The sequence below is a fragment of the Carettochelys insculpta genome, chromosome 3, assembly GCF_033958435.1.
Source record: "Carettochelys insculpta isolate YL-2023 chromosome 3, ASM3395843v1, whole genome shotgun sequence".
Classification (NCBI taxonomy): domain Eukaryota; kingdom Metazoa; phylum Chordata; order Testudines; family Carettochelyidae; genus Carettochelys; species Carettochelys insculpta.
In genome coordinates this window covers 231,956-248,914 of record NC_134139.1, presented here as the reverse complement: position 1 = coordinate 248,914, position 16,959 = coordinate 231,956, and the positions used below count along the sequence as shown (strand labels likewise).

General features: G+C 44.5%; 1 protein-coding gene across 8 annotated transcripts in view; it reads left to right on the top strand.

Moving 5' to 3' along the window:
- SLC8A1 (solute carrier family 8 member A1) overlaps positions 1-16,959 on the top strand; it is a 392,824-nt gene that overhangs the window by 328,219 nt on the left and 47,646 nt on the right. For all 8 annotated transcript variants that reach the window (XM_074989180.1, XM_074989184.1, XM_074989182.1 and 5 more), the window contains 2 exons: positions 12,904-13,034; positions 16,345-16,444. In XM_074989180.1, the coding sequence (XP_074845281.1) occupies positions 12,904-13,034; positions 16,345-16,444 (231 nt within the window). The remainder of the gene's footprint in view (positions 1-12,903; positions 13,035-16,344; positions 16,445-16,959) is intronic.

The following is a 16,959-nucleotide window of genomic DNA, read 5'->3' as shown; positions in this document are numbered from 1 at the left end:
TCCAGTGGTTAATCGTCCTCACTTAAAAAACTGGGCCTTACTTCTAATTTAAATTTGTCTGTCTTCAGTTTTCGGGTATTGGCTCACCTTCCACCTATTCTCCAAGCAATGTTTGGCTGAAGCAAGTAATAGATTCTTTCATCTTTCACCCCAGGTTGACAGTGCTATTTGCCTAGGAATTTCTTTAGATTTTCAAAATGCTGAACAGTTGTTCAGTGACAGGAATCCATGTAGACCTTGCCAAGACTCTGATGGATTCTTTCACAGTTTCCTGATACATATGCTGCATCCTTCCTCGCCTTTCTCATACTGGATCCTTTGTCCTAGTTGTTACTTGCTTTCTTTCCAGAGCAAACCCTCTTGCACTACTAGTGGTTTCTTGACAGCTTCTCATCACCCATTAAAGCAGTCCTCTTTACAAAGCAACTGTAAGGGCAGGCACCATTTATAAAGTTCCAAAGGAGATGGGCATGCTCTGTAAAGGGCTCAGCACACAGGGCATGTCTGTACTTACAGGAAGATCAGTGCTCCAGAAGTCAATCTTCCAGAGTTCAATTGAGCGTGTCTTGGAGGGATGCACTAAACTGAACGTTCAAGGTGTCCCTGTTGACCCTAGTACTCCTCTCGTCTGTGTTTGTCCTGTCAACCTCCTGCTGTGGTAACAGAGGTGAAAGTCAACCTAAGATGCATTGACTCCAGCAAGGCTATTCTGATAGCTGGAGTTGTGTATCACTTTCTCCCCTAGTGTAGACCAGCCTACAGATGAGTGTACATAATCTGTGCATCCAGCTGAGGTATCAGTCAAACTCATGTGCATTTTAGTATACGCTTTAGAAGCTAATGGATTCATCCTTCTCCAGTGCCTTGTGTCTTATGTCAAGATTTACATTAGGGCAAACTGGCTGTAAATGACTAATAGGTTACATTGGCCATAGTGTTTTTACACTTCCAGGCCCACATCCTCAGCCTGTGTAATTCAGCATAGCTCCATGAAAGACAATGTCAACATTGCAAACTTTAGAGCAATGTGCATTTACACCAGCTGAGATCTGACTTGTTTGCATACATTTCATGATGTGCATTTCAGTAATATTCATATCTTTATTATGCCTGGTATTTTTCAGTGTACGGTTACATGTGCTTTCATGTTCTGAGAATAGCTTTCAATAGTTGTAATTCCTACCAGTAAACCCGCCACCCACCCACTCAAAACACACACATAAGTTCACTTCCAATAACTATTGGATCCATGCAAACTAAAGTTTTAACATAAAGCTGTTGTGGTGTTCTGAAGAGCCCTGAGAAAGTCTTCGAAAAGTGAACAGCAGGGTTATTTTATATCCCCTTGTGATGTTTTTAGTCTTCCCGCGTAATGCCTCGCAAGCTCTCTGGGGTAAATTCTTGTCCTGGAAGGAAGTATGGCCTGGAAAGTATGAGGAGTTTTCTCTTTGGGAAGATGTTTAATGATTCCTCCTTTAGATACCCATCCTGACTAGGAGCTAATTCCACCTCCTTGCCCCTTTGGGTGGCAGGGAGCAGCAGCAGCCAGATGACATGGGTTAAAGTGAGAGGAGACCCTCTGCCAGCAGCTACAAGGTCCCTGAACCTCCCCACTCCCTCAAGAAGAAGATAGAGGAAGTGAAGGCCGAGAAGAAAGAATAGTTTGTGGATGGGAGGGGGAAGCAGAGAGCTGGCTGAGCTGAGGCTTCTACACACTCCTCCTACCACACATCACCTCCAGTTTGCAAAGAAAGGCTGGCATGCTGGGGGGTATCATGGTTCATGGGAAGTAGGGACCCGCCACAGGGACCTCTTCTCCTTGCAGTGGAGGGAGTAAGAGAATCTGTGGTCTAGAGCAGCAGTGAGGGCCCTGGAGCTGTGCAGGCAGGGAAGCGCGGACTAGAGTAACTGCACTGGGGGGGCATTCATGCCTAAGATAATTGCACTGGGAGGAGGTTCCTGCAGCACTACTGACTGCCTGTGAGACAGGATCATAGAATCTAAGGGTTGGAAGGGACCTCAGGAGGTCACTGAGTCCAGTCCCCTGCCTAAAGCACGACCAACACTAACTAAATCATCTCTGCCAGGATTTCGTCAAGCTGTGATTTAAAAACCTCCAGGGACAGAGATTCCACCACCTGTCTTGGTAACAAATTCCAGTGCTTCACCAGCCTCCTAGTAGAATAGTTTTTCCTAATATCAGCCTACACCTCCCCCACTGTAACTTGAGACCGTTACTCCTTGTTCCGCTGAGAAATACCTCTCTCTATCCTCTTTAGCGCCCCTCTTAAGGAAGATGAAGGCTGCCCCTTCTCTTTTGCTACGCTTCTCTTCTGCAGACTGATTAAGCCAAAAATCCCTCAGCCTCTCCTCATAGGTCATGTGCTCCAGGCCCCAAAAAGAATAGAGCTGGAAGGGACCTCCAGAGGTCATTAAGTCCAGTCCCCTGCACTCACAGCAGGACCTATCACCATCAATGACAGATTTTTTTTTTTTAATCTAACCTGCCCCAGAATCATGAAAGGTCACCTCAGAGACTGAGCTCACAACCCAGGGTTTACGAGGCCAATGCGCTAACCACTGAGCTATCCCTGCCTACATCAGGTATTTCTAAACAGATTGTATTGGGCAGACCAGGCCTAAATGAAATTATTGAGATGTCTGAATTGTATTTATTACACTGAAGATTATTGGCCTTGTGCTGAGTCATCTGTACAAACAGGTGTAACTATTATAAACTGAGAAGTAAGGCCCTCACGCAGCCTGTGTGTTATCAAATTGGTTTGTTCCAGGGGTCAGTGCCATTAGTAAACCTTGAGATGTCAGCCACAGTGATTACTAAGGGACTGGAAACTGAAGCAGCTTAAAATGTACCACGCTACAAACCTGCCAGCGTGTAACAGTGTTGTGCATCATGAAAATCTGATAATAATTTTTCAATTAATAGTTATCCATTTTGAATCTTCAGTGAATTAAACCACAATAATTAAAGGCATGAGTTGTTGGATCAGCATCCCAGAACAAACAACAAGCAGTCCTGCAGTACCTTAAAAACTAACAAATGTATTAGGTCACGGGCTTTTGTGGGTAAGACCTACTTCTGCTTTTGTAATGGTGAGATTCTTGCTTGGTGGGAGGGAAGGAATCTGTTCCATGAGGCCAGCAAGTTGGAAGTAAAGATGCAGCCCTGCAGGTTACCCGTTGCTGTGACTGTTTTTCCTGAACGCTGGTTATTTGAATGTCAGCCTGCTCCAAGGGTAGGGTGTGGACCTGACAGTAAGCATGGTGGAGGGTGACCTTGAGCAAGTAACTTCTGTCTGCACCTGTTTCTGTTTGTCCATGTGTATTGCAAGCTCTTTGAGACAGAAGCCCTTTCTAAGTGTATGTTCATCTTGTAGCACAACAGGGCCCTGATCTCAGCTGGTGTCCCCAGATGCTAATACACACAGATAATAAAAAAAGACATGGGGGTTGGAACTAAGGGTTTCTTTTAAAATGGGTGAATAGATTATCCTTGGCAGCAGCCACATAAGCAATTGTTTGTGCTCTTAGCTGCAAGGTAAATTGATGTGTGAAGCAGCTCCTCCCTGTTCCCATGAGCTAAGAGCACAAGAAGACAGGTGACATCTCAGAATTAAGGAGCAGAATGAATAGTTTCTGAAAGTGCTGTTAAGCATCTCAGTAGCAAATTTAAAAGCCAAAAGGCAGCCAATGCTTGTATTCCAAAGAGCCCCTTACTTTTCAAAACAAATGGGAAATGCTGAGGGCTGGTGTTTTATGGGTTGGAACTCCACTCAGATCCAGCTGGCATCAGTGACGTAGCGTCACTGAAGTTGAGTAGACAGTCGCCACTGGAGTCGGTGTTGTTTTACTAAATTACACCAGGTAACGAGTTCTCACATGGTCCAGAGCCAAGATTTGTTATTGTTTATTATTTTATTTTGCCAAACTATTGCCCCTAACACTCATAGGGCTTGTGTACACTAGCCCCCTTGTTCGAAGGAGGCATGGTAATCAGCCTGAGTGGGACATAGCAACGAGGTGCTGCGATGCAGATACACCACCTCATTAGGCTTATTCTCACTGCAGGAACTTCAAAGTTAGCAACTTCGAAGTACCAGCAAGTCATGTAGCCACAGGCACTTTGAAGTACCTACGCAACTTCAAAGTGCCCTTACTCCCAAAAAGTCTGGGAGTAATCACAATGGACCTTTCCTCCATGAACTTACCTAGGTTTTATTTTTTTTAATGGTGTTATCGTTTTGGCCTTCACCACACAACTTGGCAGTGAGTTGCATGGGTTAATTGTGTAAAAAAGTACTTCTGTTTCTTTCTATTAAACCTGCTGCCCATTAATTTGATTAGGTGACCCCTGAATTTTGTATTGTGAGAAGGGGTAAACACCCATTTCTCAATTCACTTTTTTCATACTCCATATCATTTTATAAGACCTCTGTCATATTTCCTCCCTCTCACCCCATGTTAGGCTCTCTTTTCTAAACTGAACAGCTCTAATTCTTGTACAGTAATCCCTCAAAATGTGCAATTAAGTGCAACTCAGAATCCCGCTCCCCCCCAGCCCTGGCTCAATCCTGCCCATCCCCATGTGGCCCTGGTTCAAAACCCCCCACCCTGGTTCAAACCTCCCCTGCAGCCCCAGTTCACCCCATCCCAGTTCAACTCCCCCACCATAGCCCTAGTTCAAACCCCCCCCTACACAACTTCTGTTCAAACCCTGCCCCAGTTCAAACCTCCCCGCAGCCCTGATTCAATACCCCCACCCCTTTTCAACCCCCCCACCCTTGGCCTTGCCCCCCCCCCCACATGCAGCTCCAGCTCACCACCCCCCATGTGTAGCTCTGTTTCATCTCCCCCCCACTCGTGCACACAGCTCCAGCTCTCCCCAAGCCCCCACAGGGCCGCACAACCCTAGCTCATCTCCACCCTTCCACTCCACCTACACCCCAGGCTTAGACCCCCTGCAACAATCCCAACACACCACCTGTCTTAACCCTCCCCAGCTGCCTCCCCACACCCAGGACTTACCTTTCAAAAGAAGCTCCACGTGCTCCTGCTGTTTCCCCAGCTGCAGAATGTGCATTCCACCAGGGAAAAATGCTCTCTCTCGCTCTCCCCCGACTTCTGCGAAATTCTAATGTGAGTGTGTGTGTGGGAATGCAACCCTCACTTAACTCGTGTGACTCCTGTAATCTGTCTTTGCATGGAAGCCATTCCATACCCTCAATCAGCTTTGTTTCTCATCTCTGAACCTATTACAATTCCATTAGATCTGTTTTTGAGATGGACAAGCAGCTATAATGTGGACAATTCTCTTGTGCAGCCTGGGTTCCAGTGTTTGCAGGTTTTTTTCTATTCATTGCCTTAGGCCATGCAGATAATTAAATTACAGAACTTCATGTTAACCATAATCTACTAGAGAAGGTCTGATGAGATGTCAAATGCTGCTGGAATCCTCAGTGAATCCCTGGAATTTTATTGCATTGCCATATTCCTGAAGCTACCCTGGGGGCTGACTAGCAGATTCTGCCAGCATATGCTGCCTCTCATTCTGCGTGAGTCTGTTATATTGCGACAAAGCCACCAAAATTCCCATTGACTTCCAGGGTACAGCCCAGAAGACATAGCAGTTGGGGAAAAACAGAGCTCACCTTCCTGCAATGGCTCCAAATTAAAAACAAAAAAAAGAAAAAACAAAAACCAACCAGTTATCACCCTTTACATTTTGTCTTATAGAGCAAACCTGTTATTTTATGATTATGTGAGTTTGTGCTATAGTGTCTTGGCACTGTGTTGTCATATAGGCAATGAAGGAGGAGGAAAATCCCTTGACATCATCATGCAGTGTTATGACATGATGATGCACCATCCCAGAGCCTAACTTCAGTGAAACCCTGTGCCAGCTTAGATACAGTTCAGTAGGAAATCCCATGTAAACAAAATAATGAACAGCATTTGCCGAATAATAGTTATTCTCTATTTTTTCCTATTAAACAGATCTTGGTGTCATCGTGGATAGTTCTCAGAAACAGCTGCTTTGTGTGCAGAGGTAGTCAAAAAAAGCTAACAATGTAACATAGAAAATATAACGTCTCTATGTAAACCTGTAGTATACCTACACCATGAATACATCATGGAGTTCTAGTTGTACCATTTCAAATAAAAGAGATATTAAAACTGTAAAAGATACCTACACTAGGGTCTCAATATTCACAAACCTAAGGTTCGCAAATTCATTTATTCGTGAGCAGCCACGAGTGGCCACTTCACCTGCCCCCCCCGCCCGACCCCTCTCAGGGAGCGCCGGTAGCTGCCGCCTGCCATGTTCACAAAATTCAACATTTGCAGCGGTTCTCAGCATGGAACCCTCGCAAATGTTGAGATCCTACTGTACAAAGGGGTAACAAAAAATTGTCTGGAACAGTTTCCATCTGTGGAGAGATTTATAAAAGATTATGATTGTTTAGCTTAGAAAAGAGATAACTAAGGGAAATATGACACAAGTCTATGAACTAATGAATTGTGTGAAGCAAGTGAAGAGAGGATGTGTTATTTATCCCTTCATGTAACACAAGAACCAAGTATTGCCAATGAAATTAAGAGGCAACAGGTTTTTAAAAAAAAAAAAACTCAAGGAAGTCCTTCTTCACACAACACAGGTAGCCTGTGGAACTTGTCAGAGTTCAAAAAGAGGTAACTAAGTTCCTGGAAGATCTTTCCAGGAATGGTTTAGTCAAGATGGTCAGGGTCTACAACTTCATGCACAAAGTGAAGCAAAACCTCCAGCTGCCAGAAGCTCGGACTGGTGGACAGGGGATGGAGCATGCAAAATGACCCTGTTCTGTTCACTCCCTCCAAAGCATCTGGTGCTGGTCACTGTCAGATGATAGGATATTGGGCTAGCTGGACTGTGGGTCTGAGTTAGTATGGCTGTTCTTGTAGTCTTAGAAAAGGTCATGCGGTTAATACAGTAAACTCTTTCATATCTGGCATTCTATTATCCAGAACTCTCAAATAACCAGCATTTTAACCATAAGTAAATTTTAGTTACGTTGTCCTTAAGTATAGTCTAGTGAAACTAAATACAAATCAATACTGCAAATAAGTTTATGGTGTACAGAACTACTATTGGTAAATAAGGTACTCTGCATACGTTGGTTCTTAATATCTAATCTGGTTTTTCTGGAGAGTTATGCATTGCTAGGTGTACCTGTCTATTATTCAGAATATTTGAATATCCAGCAACCTCCTAGTCCCAGGGCTGCCAGATATGAAAGAGTTTATTGTATATGAGGGCAACACAGGCCTAATGGGAGTGTGTGGTCATCAGTACAGCAATTTGGCTGTATTCAGATTAGCATTTTAATTTTTGGATTCTGAATCGAAATAAACTTTTCCATGGTTCATTTACTTTGGTAATGGGGGACTTTAACTATCCAGAAATATGTTGGGAAACTAACACAGCAGGGTACGGACTATCCAGTAAATTCTCAGACAGCATTGAAGACAATTTTTTTTATTTCAGAAGGTGGAAAAAGCTACTAGGAGAGAAGCTGTTCTAGGTTTGATTTAACAAATAGGAAGGAACTGGTTGAGAATTTGAAAGTGGAAGGCAGTCTCGGAGAAAGTGACCATGAAATCGTAGAGTTCATGATTCTAAGGAGTAGTAGAACGGAGAACAGCAAAACAGACGGTGAATTTCAGGAAGGGAGATTTTGGTAAACTCAGACAGCTGGCAGGTAAGGACCCATTGCGAAACAAGACTAAGAGGCAAAGCAACTGAAGAGAGAGTTGGCAATTTTTCAAAGGGGCCTTATGAAAGGCCCAAAAGCAAGCTATTTCACTGTGTAGGAAACATAGAAAGTATGGCAAATGATCACCTTTGCTTAACCAGGAGACCTTGCATGATCTCAAAAAAAAAAAAAGTCATAAAGAGTGGAAACTAGGACAAAGGATGAATATAAGCAAACAATACAGATATGCAGGGGCAAGATTAGAAAGTCAAAGGCACAAAATGAATTCAAACTAGCTAGAGACATAAAGGGTAACAAGAAGACATTCTATAAATATGGTGACAAAGTCCACTGCCAGCACCCTAGGGGTTCCTGCACTTCCTGGTGGTTTCCTGGTGTTCCTTAGAGACCCACAGTAGCCCATTAACTGCTCAGGTCTTTGCGGAGGCAAGGGTTTCCGTTTAGTAATCCATTCTCATCACAGGCAAGTCCTGAGTAGTAGTAAAACAGGCCACCTGGAAGGCTTTTACTGCTCCAGTGAGGTAGTCTTCTAGGTGAGGGTTGGGGGAGGGTCTATACCCACCCACAACCCTAGACTCCAGCCCAGGGTCCCTAAGAGAGAGAGAGAGGCAACTAGCAGGGGCTCTTGCCCTTGCCCCAACATAGCAACCTCACCCTAGACCATTTCATCTACCACAGCTGCTTTGTGCTGTACCAAATTGCTTTGCACTGCCAAGTACACCTTCCAACTCCTTCCCTCTGCTGCCTGGGGGAAGCTTTTTATAGGAAGGCCAGTGGCCTTAGCTGGCCACAGGTGGTGATTAGCCCCTGTTGCAGCTGACTCCTAATGAGGCCCCAGCTGTCTGCCCTATTTGGGCTTAACTGGGGAACAGGAAAGCATTAACCCACCTTCCAATATACCCGCCTTCTACCAGGTTCTTGCAGCCTACGAGCGCTGGTCTGCCACAATATATTAGAAGCAGGAGGAAGACCAACGACATGGTAGACCTACTGCTCAGTGAGGAGGGAGAAACAATATCAGAAAACTTGGAAATGGCAGAGGTGCTTAATGACTTCTTTGTTTTGATCTTCACCAAAACGTCTGATGAAGGAATGCCTAACATAGAGAATGCTAGTGGGAAGAGGCTAGGTTTAGAAGCTAAAATAAAATAAGAAAAAGTTAAAAAATTACTTTAGAAAAGTTAGATGTCTGCAAGTTACTAGGGCCTGATGAAATGTATCCTAGAATACTCAAGGAGCTGATAGAGGAAGTCTCTTTATCATCTTTGAAAGGTCATGGAAGTCCAGGGAGATGCCAGAAGACTAGAAAAGGGCAAATATGGTACCCATCTATAAAAAGGGAATAAGAGCAATTCAGGGAATTACAAACTGTCAGTTTAATTTCTGTGACAGGAAGAAGAATGGTGCACGTAATTAAGGAATTCATCTGCAAACATCTGGAAGAAAATAAGGTGATAGGTAACAGCCAGTGTGGATTTGTAAAGAACAAATCATGTCAAACCAATCTGATAGCGTTCTTTGATAGCATAACAAGCCTTGTGGATAAGGGAGAAGTGGTGCATGTGGTATATCTAGACTGTAATCAGGTATTTGACATGGTCTCACATGACCTTCTTATCAATAAACTGGACAAATACAACTTAGATGTGGCTATTATAAAGTGGGTGCATAACTGGCTGGATAACCATTCTCAGAGGGTAGTTACTAATGGTTCACAATCATGCTGGAAGGGCATAACAATTGGGGTTCCGCGGGGGGTCTGTTTTGGGACCGGTTCTGTTCAATATCTTCATTAATGATTTAGATATTGGCATAGAGCCTATACTTAGTAAATTTGCAGATGCTAACAAGCTGGGAGGAGTTGCAACTGTTTTGGAGGTTCAGGTCATAATTCAAAATGATCTGGACAAACTGGAGAAATGATCTAAGGTAAACAGGATGAAGTTTAATAAGGACACATGCAAAGTACTCCCACTTAGTAGGGAATAATCAGTTTCACACATGCAGAATGGGAAGCGACTGTCTTGGAAGGAGTACTACAAAAAGGGATCTAGGGGTCATAATGGACCACAAGCTAAATGTGAATCAACAGCGTGCTGCTGTTGGGAAAAAAGCAAGCATGATTCTGGAATGCATTAACAGGAGTGTTGTGAGCAACACCTGAGAAGTCATTCTTCCACTCTACGCTGTGCTGATTAGGCCTCAACTTGGAGTATTGTGTCCAGTTTTGGGCACCACATTTCAAGAGGGATTTGGAGAAGGTCCAGAGAAAAGCATCAAGAAAAATTAAAGGTCTAGAGAATATACCAGGTGAGGAAAGAATGGAAGAATTGGGCTTGTTTAGTTTAGAAGAGAGAAGACTGAGAGGGGGCGTGATAATGATTTACAAATACTTAGAAGAGTGTTGCAAGGTAGAGGGAGAAAAATTGTTCTTAGCTTCTGAGGAGAGGACAAGAAGCAATGGGCTTTAACTGCAGCAAGGGAGAGCTAGGCTGGACATTAGAAAAAACCTTCCTAACTGTCAGGGTGGTTAAACACTGGAATAAGTTGCTTATGTATGTTGTGGAATTTCCATCCCTGAAGATAAGAGCAGGTTAGATAGACATCTTTCAGGGATTGTCTAGATGGTATTTGGTCCTGCCATAAAGGCAGGGAACTAGATTTGGTGACTTCTCGAGGTCCCTTCCAGTGTTCTATGATTCTATTGCTGGCTTTTTAGACACACAGGCTATGTCTACACGTGCAGCCAACATCGAAATAGCTTATTTCGATGTTGCGACATCGAAATAGTCTATTTCGATGAATAACGTCTACACGTCCTCCAGGGCCAGCAACGTCGATGTTCAACTTCGACGTTGCTCAGCCCAACATCGAAATAGGCGCAGCGAGGGAACGTCTACACGTCAAAGTAGCACACATCGAAATAGGGATGCCAGGTACAGCTGCAGACAGGGTCACAGGGCGGACTCAACAGCCAGCCGCTCCCTTAAAGGGCCCCTCCCAGACACAGTTGCACTAAACAACACAAGATACACAGAGCTGACAACTGGTTGCAGACCCTGTGCCTGCAGCATAGATCCCCAGCTGCCGCAGAAGCAGCCAGAAGCCCTGGGCTAAGGGCTGCTGCCCACGGTGACCATAGAGCCCCGCAGGGGCTGGAGAGAGAGCATCTCTCAACCCCCCAGCTGATGGCCGCCATGGAGGACCCAGCAATTTCGACGTTGCGGGACGCGGATCGTCTACACGGTCCCTACTTCGACGTTGAACGTCGAAGTAGGGCGCTATTCCTATCTCCTCATGAGGTTAGTGACTTCGACGTCTCGCCGCCTAACGTCGAAGTTAACTTCGAAATAGCGCCCGACGCGTGTAGACGCGACGGGCGCTATTTCGAAGTTGGTGCCGCTACTTCGAAGTAGCGTGCACGTGTAGACGCAGCTACAATGTGTAACACACATATCATAAAGCTGTGGTGAAGTCTTCAAGCTACTTGCTTCAGACTTGGTTAAAATCTGATTTACCAATTTTCTGACTTGCTGCAAAAATTGCCAGCAAAGGACTCAAAATATTAGAGCCCCAGCTCAGATTACCTGCTTACACACCAGCAATAAAGGGCTCAGAGATATAGAGTCCCTGTTCTGTATGTGGGCACTGCAGAGTCCTTGTCACAAGCCTTATGTCATGATTGTACAGTGATGGAAGAGCTATGTTTAAATGTACTATGTCCATTAGCTTAGCACCGGTTAGAACAGTCAAGTTCCAAGCTCAGTAATTCAGGAGTCTATCAGGTGTGACTCTAGTGATGTCAGAATTACTCTGGGTTTATAACAGCAACGAAGGGTCCTGTGGCACCTTATAGAGTAACAGAAAAATAGTGACATAACTAACTGCCATCAGAATCTGCCAGATATTAAGTCTGTAGCAGTACACCCACAATATGCCATTACTCAAATGTGTAGGTTGCCAAGTCAAGTACTCAAAACTAGGAAATACCAGATGTAAGGTTTGTGCAACCATAAGTCACACATCCTTCCCTCTGTTTGTTCATTATGATATAGCCTCTGAATAGGACAGCATGGGCTATTTTGGGTCCACAGGATCCTACCCCATTCAGTGAACTTTTATTATGCTTTCAGTTCCCTGTCACTCTCATACAGGCAGGGAAGCTGAGCCCTTCCACATATGCTGTGTGGCTTGGTTTGCATGCAGATTTTCGAAAGTGCTCATCACTGACCTAATCCAGGTCCCATCAAAGTCAAGGGGCAGTTCACCACTGCCTTCACTGAGGGCAGAGAGAGGCCAATATGGAGGGAGCCCACCTTTAGAAAAGCCCACCTTAGATTGATTGTCCTAAAAATCGACTCCATAGAAGCTCCAGAGGAGAATCCATAGCTGACTAGGCCTGCAATTGTGAATGTTTTCTTATAGCCCAGGCTGAATTCAAGAAGAGCTGAATGAGGGTGGACGGGATTTGAAATTCAGCAGTTAGAAGCTAGTGATCTCGTTTGTTAGTGCTTCTGGGTAAGCTGTCTGCAACAGAAAACCTTTCAGCACAAGCGTATGTCTGTTGCTTAATGTCCTTTACCTAAGGCAACCATATTTCCCTGTCCCAAATATGGGACAGGGAGATGTGGGGGTCGGGGCGGCTCCTCCTGGCTCCACCTTGCCCTGGGGAGCCGGAAAGAAAGCGGCAGCCCCCAGCGCTCCCTGGGGAAGCAGCTGCCAACCCTACCTGGGAGTCTGGGGAAGCAGCAGCCCCCAGCACTCCCCAGGAACCTTGGGGAAGTGGCAGCTGCCCACACTTCCCCGAGGCTTGGGGAAGTGACCTAGTGCTCTCTGGCCAACAGCCTGTGCAGCTGCTAGCAGAAAGGATCATTGGAGAGTCCCCAAATATGGGACAATTAGTCCCTTTTGAAAAATAAGTAGGGACACCTTTTTGGCATCCCAAATACAGGACTGTCCCACCAAATATGAGACGGATGGTCACCTACCTTTCCCTTACACCAACAACTGTCTGTCACTTGTGCCTTAGCTCCAGAGGATATTTTAGTTTAGCAATAGAGTCTACTGACATAATCCAGTAGCTGAAACTGAAATACTGTGTGTATCTCAAAATTTGGCCATGTTGTTACAGAAGAGAATGAAGAGAAACAGCCACTGACAAGCAAAGAGGAGGAAGAGCGCCGCATTGCAGAAATGGGACGCCCAGTGCTTGGAGAACATACCAAACTAGAAGTCATTATTGAAGAATCCTATGAGTTCAAGGTACAGCAATTGTCTGCTTTCTCATCACAGGGCATGCAAACCCTTTTTTGGCTAACCAATACGTGCATGCTATTCACAGGAGAGTAGCAGCCTTTCAAAGCAAGTATCGGATGTTTGAGGCCCTGATTCAGCAAAGCATTGACAAGCATGCTTAAATCCATTCCTGTTCAGCAAAGAACTCAAGCACGTGCTTAAGTTCCAGTGACTTCAGTGGGATTCAAACTAATGTACAAGTGCTTTGCTGAGGCAGAGTACGTAATAAGCATCATAAAGAGGTGTGTTGTATAGGGATGTTTTGAACAGGTAGAGTTGAGAGCCCAGATTTCATATATTAGAGATGTAATCAGAGACAAAGCTATAGAGAAAAATTCACTGGGAAAGAATGTGTTCATGTTCTGGTGAATTGACCACCTTTTTGCTTCAAGTCAAATCCACTAATGGTCCTTTATGGGAGAGGCCCCATTAAAGCATGTTGAAGTGTTAGCAGGAGCTTTTGATGAAGCAAGAGTCTCTGCTACCAATTCCCACAGGGAGCACCAGTGGCAGAATAAGGCATAGCTGGGGCCATTGTACTCTATCAGGAGCCACTGTGATGTCACAGCAACAGCAAGAACATGGACTTGTCAACAGCAATTGTGATAATTTATTTCTGTCATTTCACTTGGCTTGGGCAATGAAACTAGATTGCTTAGCATTAGTGTCAGAACCAGGTACTCAGCTGCTGTAAACCACTGAAGCCCCACTGAAGTCAAAGGGAGTATTTCTTTGTTTCATTGCTCAGCTGCATTGGAGGGGCCAAGAGCTCAGTGTCATGCAGAGTTAAGCCCCCACATATACTAGCACAAGGTTGTTGCATGTGGTTTGCCACCAACACCATAAGGGGATAAATTTATTGTTAATCACCTTCCTGGAAAATATTTTCACACAATCTGAATTTGGGGCTTAAATAACTTCATGGTGTGTCCAGTGAGGGCCTTGGAGCTCTAGAGATCTGTGGTGACTTTACGGGGGGAGCATTCACACCAGACGAGAGCATGCCAGACTAGAAAGGTTCAACCTGAACGCTATGCCACTGCTTAGCTTTGCACATGTGAAAAGTCTCATTGAGCTGCGTGTGTAAAGTTAAGCCTGTAGAAGACCACAGTTGAAGACCGACACTTTACTCTCCTCTTTTAAATTCAATAAAAATAAACCAGCCACACCATTTCATGTAGGTGGGATGGTGCTGAGTCTTTCATACATGCATCTGAGTGCTCCTGCCATTGTGACCACTTGTGACAGTCGTCAACCCTAGAATGGTTCAGCCCTTTACTGCAGGTTAATGAGAAGCAGCTGAGTCCAATTAAGCGGGCCACACCCTCTTATGTGTGATAGTGGTAAGGAGGGAGACCAATGATCAAGCTAGCTAGCTGCAGCAGAGAGGAAAAATGTGGTCTGGTAAAAAACTGGTTACCTCCATACAGGGAAAGCAGTGAGTGTGCTTCTGTTCAGGGAAGGCCTAGCAACCAGATGACAACTGTAAGTTGATGCTCCACTAGAGGCAAGGAGATGTATTTCTTCTGTATTTTTATTTAAGCAAATTATTCAGGCCTAGCCTGAGATCCAACTGGTAGATCTTGTAAATACACGTGAAAGTCAAAGAATGTAAACCTGCTGGAACAGGAGTGATTTCCTTCAGCCCCTGTCATTACCTCCCCCCACCAACTCCTGAGAAATGCTGAGACGACAGATGAGGCACCTGGCCACACCCTTTTATAATACAACAAATTGACAAATTCTTGGATTAATCATGAGTGAGAATTTTCTGCCAGCCATTTGCAGGATTTGTGATGATTCTGAATTAGTGACCAAAGGTTTCTGATTTAGCAAGTGTACATATGCTGTAAAAACACATGGAGTGAAAAAGCAAAATGTATACTAATTTTTTATTTTTTGATAGTGCTCCTAAGTGTACAGATAAAAATTCCTTGATGTTTTGTAACAACAAAAGTATTAGCAGTGTAGCGCTATGTCTACGCAGTGGGCACTATTTTGAGCTACAAAGGTACCCCAAAATAGCTGTCTACATTCATGCAACACACCCGGTGTCTCAGAACAGTTTTCAAGATGATGGGAGTGCTATTCCAGCATCTCTGTAAACCTTGTCGCAGAAGGAGTACAGGGATGCCTCAAAATAGGGCCTTATTTCAGCATGTGGCGCCATTTAGACAGGGCCACATGCTGAAATAGCCTATTATAAAATCTACTCAAAATAAGCTATGCCTAGGAATCCTCTCTACAGCATTAGCTATTGAACCTCTGCTGAAGGGTGTGGAAAGATCACTTATTTTTAGTTCCAGTTAGAAAGTGTGCAGGTTAGCAAACTTCTCGTGTCTGTATATTTTGAACAGGCCTTTATAATGCACTATGGCATGTTGTGTATATACTGTAGTAAATGAAGGCCTAAACCCATCCAGCACAGGCCTGGTTTGAGATCTCAGACCTAGCAACAGTGAACATGGTCAACATAAAGCAAAGCTGAGCTGTGAGCAAAAGGCAGGCCCCTGGCACAGGCAGGGCTGAGAGTACAAAATACAAATTGGTAATTGGCCCAGGTGCAGAACAATAATTGGTACAGGTCATAAATTGAAATCACAAGGTACCAGCAGCTAATTAAAAAGACCTTGGTCCCTACTCCTCACAGATACAGACCCAGGTTCAGGAAAGGGTCTAAAATGAGGTGATCCAACCAAACCATGAGGTACAGGGTGATGGGTGGTATCTAAGTAGCATTGCAATGTGGTAACCTTGTATGTCAGCAGTGAGGTGTGAATTGTTTGTATCTGTATATAAAGTAGTGGCTTGTGGGAATAGTCTTTGTATGACCTCGGGAGCAGTGGAAATTTCCCACTGACTGAGTCATTCCATTGTGGTAGGTACACATGTGCAGTGGTTCCATAGAGTCTACTTGACAACTTGTATTGTACTTTGTTCTACAATAAACTTGTCTGGGATCCTCCGATCCTTATGTGGTCTGTGATCTTTGGGGGACCTCTGCTGTGGTCATCGGGCCCAGATCATTGAACACACACACACACCCTTCTGGTTATCATCATTGATGGAGCCAAAGACCCATGAGGACAGCACGGCAGTAAATCCACTGAATTGCACATACCTACTGTCGTTTTTCCTGCTGATTTTGTTGTTCTAGCGGAAGATCTTTTCCTTAGCTGTACAATGTAAATCCACAATGATTTTTATTTCTGCCCATGTTCTCAGGTTCCAAAACCAACACTGTGCTTAATATGTTTATACTTGTCTCCATCTGCAGAATACCGTGGACAAGCTCATTAAGAAGACAAACCTAGCCCTTGTGGTTGGAACTAACAGCTGGAGAGAACAGTTTATTGAAGCTATAACAGTGAGCGCAGGTAAATTCCCTTTTCTACGTGGAATGAATTATAAGACATTTTCTTGTCTCAGTTAGTTGTGCTGCATCAGTGGCAGCAGATTACTGCTGAATGAAACCAATAACAAAGCTATTCATAGTTTGCATATGTATGTGAGGAGGCTGGTGGCACAAACAGCCTTCTGAGCCACAATTCTCACCTTTCCCCTATTGTGCCATGGCAGAGACGGGGTAATAATTTGCTGCGGGCCTATATCTGCAGTAAATTATTAGTTCTCCCTCTTATGTAACACTGGCTCAGCTGTTGAAGCTACCAGTGTGGCTCTATTCAGTACCCTCTGCCCCTTCCTAGTGGATGCACAGTGACTTCCTACTGCTCCAGGTACAGACCCAAGCCTGGATAGCACCTCTTTGTTCCCTTACTTCAGGGGACAGACCAACTCACGGCCTAACCTTATGAACGGACTTGGAATCATAGCTCATAGGTCTGTTTCTCATCAGCTTTGGCTGGCAGGGTGGGGCATTCTGATCCTCCTT